This window comes from Cottoperca gobio, chromosome 3 (genome assembly GCF_900634415.1).
Source record: "Cottoperca gobio chromosome 3, fCotGob3.1, whole genome shotgun sequence".
Taxonomy (NCBI): domain Eukaryota; kingdom Metazoa; phylum Chordata; class Actinopteri; order Perciformes; family Bovichtidae; genus Cottoperca; species Cottoperca gobio.
The window spans coordinates 19105032-19116829 of record NC_041357.1 but is presented as its reverse complement, the minus strand read 5'-3'; the positions used below and the strand labels follow the sequence as shown (position 1 = coordinate 19116829).

General features: G+C 37.9%; 2 protein-coding genes across 2 annotated transcripts in view; both read left to right on the top strand.

Annotated features, from left to right (window-relative positions):
- Positions 1-558: 558 nt before the first annotated feature.
- tmem9b (TMEM9 domain family, member B) lies at positions 559-6243 on the top strand. The gene is made up of 5 exons (XM_029428566.1): positions 559-781; positions 1934-2025; positions 2123-2231; positions 2657-2791; positions 4971-6243. Exons 1-5 carry the CDS (start codon positions 710-712, stop codon positions 5124-5126), a joined length of 564 nt encoding a protein of 187 aa, XP_029284426.1. The 5' UTR covers positions 559-709; the 3' UTR covers positions 5127-6243.
- A 996-nt stretch (positions 6244-7239) lies between these two features.
- Positions 7240-11798, top strand: part of dennd2b (DENN domain containing 2B) — a 48317-nt gene continuing 43758 nt past the window's right edge. The window contains exon 1 of the mRNA XM_029425344.1: positions 7240-7337. The gene's annotated coding sequence lies outside the window, so the exon portion shown is untranslated. The remainder of the gene's footprint in view (positions 7338-11798) is intronic.

Genomic DNA, 11798 nt, shown 5'->3' with positions numbered 1-11798 from the left:
TTTATGTATAACAACATAAATATACATATTATAGCCTATGTGTGTTGATATTGCTTGTGTGTGTGTGTGTGTGTGTGTGTGTGTGTGTGTGTGTGTGTGTGTGTGTGTGTGTGTGTGTGTCAGCACAGTGGAGGGTCTAGGTGGTTGTGTATTTAGCTCCATCACACTCAGTTAGTATCAGTCATCAGTCGTTCTAAGAGCAATAAATTATTCAAAATGATCAAATAATAAAGGCTCTACAGAATAATAAGTTTTAAATAAAATAAAGCAAGTACAAATATAAATGTAATCTGACTGTTCCCAACAATGTCCAACCAAGAGGTGCGTTCGTTTTATACTAATCCGCAAGGGCGGAGTGTAGCTCGGCTTTTTTCTTCTCATAATTATTAAAAGTAACTGATTCAATTGTTGAGTAATACATTTGCCCCAAGTCAGATTTAATACGAAACCAAACGATGATATATATATTTAAAAAAAACAGACCATCTGTATTTCACATTTCATCGCCCGCCGGGATCTCATTATTTATATAATCGAGCGCTCCCTATCCGGAAACTACAAATCAGCTGCTGGGAAGCTGAAGGTGTTTATTTCTAAATTAGCTTGATGGCTAAAGTCGTCCGTCATTAGGGTGTTATTTACACTGCTGTAGTTGTTTCTGGAAACAGTTTAACTGCTGCTATTTAGAAATCAGTTACAAACTGTAAAGATGAAGTCTGTGTTTCTTCTCGAGGCTTTCTCTGTGGCTTGTTTTGTGCTTTTAAACCAAGTGACAGCGAAGGTAAGGCTAATGTTAGCTAGCATAGGTTAGCTAGCGTGAGAGAGAAAATGGTTATGATGGTTTACTAAACTGAAATCTCGTCTCTTTAAATTTCCCTGAAACATTAAATGTCTCTCGAGTATTAACAGTTAAGCGTTAAAAATGGCTATGCTAACTGTTGTTATTCTGACTTTCCATGTGACGAGGAGATACGCTGCAGGTGTTGCTAAAGCTACATCATCTAGCTACAGTTTAAACTAAAACAACATTGTAATGAAGGAGGGATTTATTGCAGGACTGTTGTGCAAGACTGCGTTAGTTTTAGCTCAGTGTAGCCAGTGGACTGACAACTGAGTGTATCCTGTACTTGTGTAGGGAAGCTAACAGCTAGCATCATCTTAAACTGCTCGACAGTCAACAACTAATGTTATGATCAATATTTTTGTATTAGTACAATGTGATATAACTCAACAAATGTGACAGTACTGTATGTATTGTGCACCAAAAAAATGTAAAGAAAACAACATCGAGACAACACGAATACTGTGGTACAATATGGCTGACATAGCAAATCAAAGGTTATGCATTTATCTGATAGTAATACTTAAAAGAACAATAGCTTTATTTGTATAGCACTTTTTGAAACATGAAGTCAACAAAATGCTTCACAATGAAGACTGAAACAATAAGATTATGATAATACAACAATACGTACATTAACTCAACAGAAACAACATATGATTAAAGTAGCGAAAGGGAGGAAAATAATGAAATGCATACAAGATATACTTTATCGTCCCCAAGGGGAAATTTTGTTTGGGCAATAAGTATACAGCTGCAATCAATGTGAAATAATACGAAGCCAACAAGGCAGTACAGTGGTACAACAAAGACACTGTAAAAAAGACAGTAAAATAAACTAAAATATTGCACATGCCTTGTGAGGTCAAATAAATACATAGGATCCAAAAAAGACAATAAATCATAAAAACCATAATACATACTGCATAAACCTAAATGCAGCAATGCCTTCTTAACCTGTTATCTTGTTGAGTAGTGTCAACTTAAAGTTAACAATATGTTTTGTGTCGGCAGTTAAATGTGCAGCTATGTGTGACGAGGCAGAAGAGCAAAAACAAACGAAGATATGAACATTTGATCTTTCTGTTACAGAATTCTGAAGACATCCGTTGTAAATGCATCTGTCCGCCCTACAGAGAGTTCAAGGGGCAAATCTACAAACAAAATGTCTCTCTCAAAGACTGGTATGTAAAGTGATGTGTCACTACACTTCTCTCAACGACACAGGCTGTTATTTTCCGGCTTACTACTAGTTTGTTAATGTTATTTTCTTATTTTCAGTAACTGTCTCCATGTCGTTGAACCCATGCCGGTTGAAGGAAAAGATGTGGAGGCGTACTGTTTACGATGCGAGTGTAAATATGAAGAGAGGAGCTCAGGGACTATTAAGGTAAATTCAAGGGTTTTTTAATTACGTTTTATTTGTTTAGTCTCTTACTTCCCTCTCGGGCTGCACCTAATGATTATATCCAATATCGATTAATCGGTTGTTTTATTTTATTTCACATAATCAAATAGCTTTTTTTTGGTCTAAATGGAAAACCCCAAGATATTCAATTTACAATGATGATATAAAGTAAAAGCAACTAATCCTCTCATTTGAGAAGCTGGAATCAGTGAATATTTGGCTCTCGCAGTTTTGGTTGAAATACGCCTTTTTAAAAAATTATTAGATTCTTATGTTCAATAAATTGTCTGTCAACTTAGATATTAATCGACTTATTGACTAGTCACTTAATTCACTGTTTTCTTTGTTTGAATCCTACACATGTTCAAAGGAAACCAAACTAATCAGTAATCCTTCTGTACATTTAGTTCACCATCATAATGTACCTCTCCATTTTGGGCCTGCTGCTGCTCTACATGGTCTACCTGACTCTCCTGGAGCCCATATTGAAGAGGCGCCTGTTTGGACATTCCCAGCTTATCCAAAGTGATGATGATGTTGGGGTATGTGTTCTTCTTGATATTACAGCATTGCAACTGGCAGTTGGAAAGTACAATAACATTTTATATCATGGTAATTACTGTACTGCCCCACCCTTCTACCCAGAAAACGGAAATCGGAAAATGTTCTTGTCAACGTGTCAATAACTTCCCTTTGCACAACGTGTCACATGGGATTCATGCTTTGTGAGTTCAAATCTAACAAAGTTAGGGTTAGGGTACAAGCTAAACCAGATCAGTGACACTGTGTGGTAATGCCTGCTCCAAACAGACCTTTAAAAGTGGTTTCTCACTCGCTATCGGATCCATTAGTTTCCACAATCGCAGGCAAAGAGCGGCAGCAGGAAAACTGTCAAACTAGTGCACGATGCAGGCAAGCTTTAACCCTTTTCTGGTCTCATCACACATCACATCATCCTCTCGACGTGCTTTTGCCAGTAACCTGATACTTAAACATCATTAAAACGACAGACCGGGTTTCTTTATCAGGTCATGTGATTTAAAAGAAGCTGGGTTAATGTAGCTGGAAAGCAACTGGTCATTTATGTAAACGTGGGCATGACAAAGGGGAAGTAGCCGAATGAGATCACTAATTGTAGCTGAAGTCCAGATTAAACGGAAATGGAAGTAAACTTGACTGTAAAATTGAACTTCTTTAGTAGACTGGTTTCATTTCCAAAGCCAAACGGTATTCTGTTTCTAAAATGTGTTCAAGAAGCAAAGACGGTCACTCTCTGTTCTCCCAGTGTAGCAACTGTCTTGTCTCTGCGCCATCAGTGAAGAAGAATGTTCTTACAGTGGCAGCAGGAAAGCACTAAACAAGTTTCCCAGAAAACATTGAATTATAATGGATCTTAAGTTCCTACTAGATACCACGATATGGCAACGGCAAACACTGACTTGCCTTTGCCTGAGGGGGGAGAGAGAGAGGGAGAGGGGAAGAGAGGGAGAGAGAGGAGAGAGGGAGAGAGTGGAGGAGAGCGTAGAGATAGGAAAGGATGAGTGAGGATTTGTCTAGCGATCATTTTCCCTCTTGCGTACTCGACGGTTTATTGTGTCTTTCTCCTTTCTTCGGTTCCTCTTTCTCTCGCTCTTTCTCTCTTTCTCTCGGCTCTCCTCTCTTCCTCTTTTTCTTCTCTCGTCTCTCTTTCGCTGCTCTTTCTCTCTCTCTCTCTGCTCTTCTCTCTCTCTCTCTCTCTCTCCCTCTCTCTCTCTCCTCTCTCGCTCTCTCCTCTCTAGAGCGAGAGAGAGAGCTTCTGCTTTCGCTAGTTCTGGCAAGAGGACTTGTTGACAGGGAGATTTCTCCTTAAAAAAGCTAAGAACTAAGCGTGCATCAAGCACCAAAATGTTTCGAATGGGTTTCGTGAAACATTAGTCTGAGGATGTTCTGGTAAATATGCTGTGACTGGTAACTTTATGGAGGTTACTGGTTTGCTGTCGGTTTGGAAATAATGGAATATATGTAATTAACTGACACGGCAAATGGTAGGAGAATTACCTCCTGCAAACACGAAAGCTAGAAAATGACAGTGTATATATAATATATATAATAATGACAGTATATATAATAATGACAATTATCAAATTGAGACTCTTTGTCTCCAAACTGTCACTGCCTGGGACTGTGACCAAAACAAAGGGGAGAGATTTGAATGCAAAACCAGTATAAGTGGAAGTACTGCTTCTACATTAATTATCGAGGAAAGGTTGGGCTTGGAATGTTTTAGTCTTTGATCCTCCCAATCTTTTCTTTACTTTTAGTATGGGTTTGTTCTCAGAGTAACAATAGCAACTCATTGTATAGCACTTAAAATAATACTTTTGCAGAGAGACTTGGAATCAAGAAAACCCAGTAATGAGAGTAAAATGACACGTTACTAACGTAAAGAAAACTTGGTAGAATCAATGCACAGAATAAAGAACAAATTAAGATAATACTAATACTAAATTGTGACAAAATTCCTATTTGCAATAATAGTTTATGTAATAAAAGATCAACACTTGGCGTCCTTGCATCAATACAATATTGCCTGCAAAATATTGTGATGCTATGCTGCATTGGTTTTTCCCATTTGATCTATTTAGGAGTCTTGAAAGATGGACATATGATTGACCTACTCGCCTATGTCATACCTTTTTAGGCTAATCGTGTTTTTTTTTTTCTTCCATTCTGTATTTTCAGGACCAGCAGCCTTTTGCCAACGCTCACAATGTTCTGTCCCAGTCACACTCTCGACCCAACATGCTGAACAAAGTGGAGCATGCCCAGCAGCGCTGGAGGAGGCAGGTCCAGGAACAGAGGAAGTCTGTGTTCGACCGCCATGTTGTTCTCAGTTAAACTGCCCTGCGATCGCAAGTTACTGGTGGGAGCAAAAAAAACAAAACAAAACACTGTGACAGAGCCCTCAATTTGTATCGCTTCCTCCCTCTCATTTGTGGTTTGTATCTCATTAAGTGTGACACTTCCAAGGTGAACATGGTGAAATAATCTGGATATGTAGAGCAGAATTCCCCGTCAAATGTATAATCAAAGCTGGGAACTCTTATTTAGTCTGCAGGCAGCACAAGAGATAACAGTCAATTCATTTTTGCACAATCTTGAATGAATTTAAAAAGCAGAATTTACTCTCTGCTGGCTGTCTAGTTTGCAGAAGTGCCAAGTCACCAGATAATTTGCAGTGAAGAATTTGATTTCAGACACTTAATAAATGTGGGATAAAAATAAATCTTTCACGTGAATATTTTACAACATTCTCTAATTATTTCAGTCCAAAGCTGACCAGTCTTTCACATTTACAAGCCAAACTGGCTTTCAGAGTAAAACATCCAGATGTAACTGGAGCAGGCTCCTGGCTGCAGTGATGATCTGTTAACATGTAGCTTCTACCCCAAAACTAATATAACGTGAAACTACTGCTCTCACCACAGGAGGAAAGGAAAAGGTGTACAATATATAAATCTTTCAGCCTTCTTTGAAAATGCATGTTTTATAATGAATCTTTTATAAATGTGTTTTGAATCCTTCATTCCTTCATGTCTAATGTCTGATAACTGGAGTGAAATCCATCATTTAATGCATTACATTACATCTTTCAAAAATAGTTTCACTGAACTCTGTTGCAGAAATCGATGCAATGTCTTGGTGATGTCATAGTTATCGTAGCTGTGCTATTGATCCTCGTCTGTTGAAGACCCTCTTGAAATCAGTGCCCTCTTTAACTACCTTAACAAATCTAATGAATAGTCTTTTACTTTGGCACTTTGATGTGTTGGTCTACCATCAGAAGGTCCTTGTTGTCTATCAGGCAGCATTAGTATGACAGAGTGGTGTTATTCTGAGTGCAAATAAGTTTATTTTGTGTATAGTTGGGCTGTGTACGGACCTATGAAAGTGTTCTTAACTATTGTCTATGTTATACCTTTTAACTTTGAAAATAAATCAATGTAATATTTGTGATGTGTTGAAACTCTTCATGCTTTAAGTTAACTGCAGGCCTGACCAGCTGAACAAAGTGCTTACCAGTTTTTACAGCTGTATGTGCATTTTTCATGAACACAATACTTGTAGATAGTTAGTCATCACCACTATGAGAAATATTATGCAGATGTGCTTTTAAATAGGTTGCATGGCCCTAAATACATCACCTAGGACTTTGAGAAACTGGGATGGACAGTCACTATTTTCAGACATTGTACAAAACGATTAATCGAATAGTCTAGAAAACATAATCAGCAGATGAAACGATATGAAAATAATTTTTACTGGCAGGCTTGTAGCCCTAATGTGTACATAGAAATACTTCCAAAACTGAATTTTGACACAGGCCCCCCCTATATGACAGGGCCATGACTGTGCATATTGCCAAGCAAATTTGTAACCATAACATAATTAGCCACTCTGACAAACTTTGGTGTCCCTGGAGGTCTGGGGCCACACAACAGTTTTGCCCCTGATGGTAATCCAGTTTTGGGTGAACGCATTGTTTTTTCAGTAATAGAGTTTTAGTGCTGCTGCTTTTGTGGCCGAGTAAATCTCACTGTTCACTGTGTGTACATCAGTTTTTTTGATTCATAAGAATTTGACACTGCCAATAATAATCTGTATTATTTCCTTTTACAATTTAACAGCCATGTTTACTGTGTCATTTAGGGTAAAAGTACCTTAGATGATACAAAAAACTAGTCATGACATGGCACCACTTTTATTGACTCAAAAACCTCTGGAAATCCCCTAGAAATGTGCAGTTAAACTCTTCAATAAAATCTGTTGAGAACTAAACAAGTACTCCATTTAATGTGTCTGTATATGTTTGGTAGTTTTCTGCATCTTCTTTTTTATTGAGCAAAAATGATTTCCATACAGCTGCGTCATCATTTCCTGTGCAGTCCATTTTTCCCTTTTTTTTTCTGCTCGGAGGAGACTATTTTTCCGTAGAAAAAAGAAAAAAAAAAGAAAATCAGTTTTCAGGCTGCACAGACAGAAAGCGACACAGACTCTCTGCTAAAGAATGGATCATTGAGCAAACACTGCAACAACACACACAGACAGGTAGGATGTTTGTTTCATCTTTCTACATGTTGTATATGTAGAAACTAACGACATTTTCACCTTTTTAACAAACTTTCAGTATTTGTAGCATCTTTAGAGAGTTGATAAGATAACACAAAGTATTTGTATTTTATAGCCTGTTGTATTGTTGACATGACTGACATAAAGTTGTTCATAGACGCTGACTTTGATCGATGTTGTTGTAGACTGTCTTATCCACTGTTTGACGTTTAGGGGGAAAAGTAGTTCCCCTCAGCTCTCGTGCTGCATTTGCATTAGTCCGCCTACAGGGGGCGCCTCAGCCTTTGAATTTGATCCATCCAGATAATAACTAATGTCTGTTGCACTCCTCAGACATTGTTTATACACTCACCTGTGTTTACTTTTCCCTTCATGCCACTACATGTTTCAGTTCAAATTGAGACATTTTGTCAAACACGCACACATGCACAAACTGTCATGCACGAACTCCAGTGTAGGAAATATTACACCATTACGCTACATTTGCCTTCAAGTTTCTGAGTCAGTAGCCAGACTGATGTTGTAGCTGCTGCTGTGGGGTGAAAAGCTAAAATGCCACGAGATAAAGGACTGTCCTTGTGCTAAACTTTGCTCCTCAGTAGCACAGTATGTTGGAAAACTGCAGCTGCAGTTATTCAAAGCATTTTTAGAAACAGTAACATGGTGTTACTTGTTATTGAGCCAACAATGAAACCTTAGTTTGAAGACAAAATATGTAAGTTCAAATGATTCTGTCATTAATCAAAGAACGACCTGGTTTGTAACAGATGATTAAAACTAATCAAGTCACTTTATTTTCTTTATTGAGTGTATCACTCTGGTTATGCTACAAACTGTGTCCAAAAGATAGAGAGTTCCCAGCATTAAGAACAACACATGATTTGCCAACACATACACACAAGGTAGTCAATATTATTTCAGTATTATTTTCTATCCTCTCCTCTGGTCATAGACTGCCTGTATGAAAATAAACAGTCCAAACAGGTTTGAAATGTACCTGAGGCTGTAAACTCTTGAAAATATGAATAACCAAACAGCTTACATTCCTTGTTATTCTTCCTGAGCAACCTCAGAACAGCGACTGTGACTGTGTGTTTTGCATTCAAATATTACAACAAATGAAGTAATAGTTACATTATATTATTTTCAGGTTCTGTGCAGAAGTCCCTTGCAGCTTAGGTTCTTCAGTGTTAAAGAGGAGAGGATGTCTTTAGTCAACAAGTCTTCTATGTCAGGAGTGTTGACTAGACACGTCAGCCTCAACTTAATCCCGGAGTTTAAAAGCTGCCTCGGGTCTGTTTCTGAAACCCGATATGGTGTTTATTGCACCAAATATATTCTCAAATGGGTTCAATATTTCCATACTTCCCTCGACCCCTCTAACCATGTGAGCATCCAGAAGCTGAGGGAAAGAATCTGAGGTGTAGGTGGGAAAATCCCCATAGAGCTGTGAAATAATCCCTTTTGAATGTTTTAGGATTTGGGATTCAAAGTGGATCCCTAACAAACACACATAAGGTTTTGGGATTTTATTTGAGAAAATGAACACTCATTCCCTTGAGTCTTCGGCTTTGGCAGGTATATAATCATGAGAGTCTGAAGAAACATTTACAGCATCAGAGCTCTGCGGTCTATTCTAAAACGTTCTGTATATTACGTTTTTTTTGGAGCATAATACAGTAGAGCGTCCCATTCGAGGATGTAAGGATTTCATGGTGAATGTATGCGAGCAGATGCAAGTTATGTTACGTTTTGATCTTGTGTTTGATGCTCCCACGTCATGCAAGAAGAGGATGTGGCTTTTAATGAGGAATCCAGATGTCACTGTGATCAATGGAAACAATGAATTTCATGAGAATAAAAGCTTAAGTTACATTCTGGTAAAACATCCCACAAAAAGGAGTCACTGCCGCTGTCTTTTGTGCTCAAACAGTGAGGACCTGCAGTGTTTTCAGGAAGGACATTCTTTTGCGAGACCTTGAAAAGATTTTAAGTGGGTCTCTGAGAAAAGCCGCACAGTGACAGAGCTTGTAGGCTTCCTGCTGAGTTGATGTGACAAACTGTGATGACGGATGTCTGCGTTTTGTGACTTCCTCTGTTCCCAAATTGGTGGGATGATAAGACACCCCAAGAGACGGGACGGAGAGCTTTTATGGATGGGTAGTGTTTGCACATTTGGTGTAAAGATGTGGCTTGCAGCAGCATAGAAAGATTACCACGGATGGTGAAAGGATTTCATGATTGATAACATGGGGAATATATTGTGAATAGGAGCTTTTTCAAAGAGCCATATGTTAAGAAACATGAGAGAATGTAATTTGAAGAACGTACAAATATTATTTTACACATCAGTAGCGTTAAGGAATTACATACGGGTATTGTAATTAATTTGTATAAGTAATGCGCTGTAGATGTATAAATGACAAATGTCATAGCTGCAACTTTATTAGAGGCAAGTCAGAACACAGATAAAAAAAAAACATTTTGGTGCTGAGCTCAGCAGTTTAATTTGACCTTGAAGAAACAATCTTCTATCAAGGTCACTTCACTTGTACTGGAGTTTTTAACTGTGTCTTTATCAGCAGCAGTAACTGTAAATGTTCAAACTTTGTATTATTTTGTGTTGTGTTTCTTCTTCTGGGACAAGGAGTTCCTGAAAAACCTCCAACAATTTCTAATTGTCCAACAAACAAACCCCCAAAAATATGGTTTGAATGGAGTAAAGAAAAGCTCAAACATGATCAATCAGATTCAAATATTTCCCAGTATTTCATGTTAGCCTATCTGAACAGTAAATCTTTAAAAAAGTAATAGATGATTCATGTATAATCCCTACAATGCAGATACATTTAGTTTGTTTTGATTTGTGGTGTTTTTGGTAATGGTGTTTCCTAACAAATTTATTTTGTTTATGTCTTAAACGGAATAGATGGTATGCTATTGATATAAAGAGTTGCTATATAAAGTAAATAAACTAAGCTTACTTACTTATATTTTATTGTGAGCAGCTGAACACATTTAAATGGGAGTTTAACACTTGACCACTGAGAAGCATACTGTACAAGTTTGGAATTCATGTGGATTTCTCATCGTGTTGTCGTCTGGTACAATGCTTTAGATGTTTGTGGAAATGTGTCCAAATGAGCATGCACAGTACACAGTCTGAGATGAATTACACAAGCTAACATTACGAATATGCTCTTTGTTACTCAGTGAATTCCCCAGAAGCAAAACACAGAGAGAGTTAAGTGGTTTAATGTAGGTGGAGTTAACTCAAACCTGGAGGGGTATTACATTTAGGGGGAATATTTTCATTTTTGTGGTCAACTCCAAAAACCCATCCACTTTAGATACACTTTAGAATATGTTGGGAAATATGCAACAGTGGCATACAGCTATGCACAGTTACTAAATTATTATAGAGTAACAGCAGACTCCTGCATCTCTCCTTTCTGTCCTCTGCCCCTCCACCATACGAGCATGGACATATGCACATGCTTCATGCAGTTACCTGAATGAGTATAGTCATTTGTTTCAAACACTTGATCATGACCGCAGCCGTGAGACTTTGGCTACTGGTAGCAGAAGGCTTAACTATTAGCAACATGTTCTCTCCATCTCTGAAACGCTTCGCCGATATTGTCAGACTCTCTTTTTGACAAGTTATTCTTCCTTCTCTGGGTTGCTTTTGCAGTGTAACGTAAACAAATTACAATACAAAATATCTGATCAATATATTATATTATAGACAAACTGTACTTAAGTACAATTTTGAGGTACTTGTACTTTATCTTAATAATTTCATTATATGCTACTTTAATTATCTGACAACATTAGTTACATATTGCAGATTCAGATTATTATATTTACAATCTCGAAGATCTGAGTTTTGTTGTCTTTAGTGGCACCTATGGCGATAAGCGGTAGTTGCAGGTGTGCGTTTGGATCTCACTTCCCAGAGATACAAACAGTGTACAATGTGAACTTTCCCGGGAATGTCGCCAGACACCCAGTTCATATTACTGCAAATTTAAGGGCATTTGTCAGTAGGTCGCAGGCCCAATCACCACTTTGTTACTTCATTTGGTGGAGAAAATCTGATTTATTTGTATGGGTTAAGCTACTTTAAGAGTATATAAAAAAAGCCTAGTTGAAATTAGCCCCACTTGACAAGCTGCAACACAATATCAATGTGTATAACTTTTATTAAGCCATTCTGCATAATGACACTTTTACTTTTATAGAGGATTTTGCTAATAGGCCTTCTTAGGCTACTGTGAAGTCTTCCACCACTAGTCTCTGGGCTGCTTGGTTACACATTCATCTGTGACAAATGAAGGACATCTCTGTGTGTGGGTTGAAATATATTCCTATGGACCAGTCTGGAGGGTTTCAGCATGACAATGTGTTGCAATGCTAGTAACATGGGTTTCATCGCAT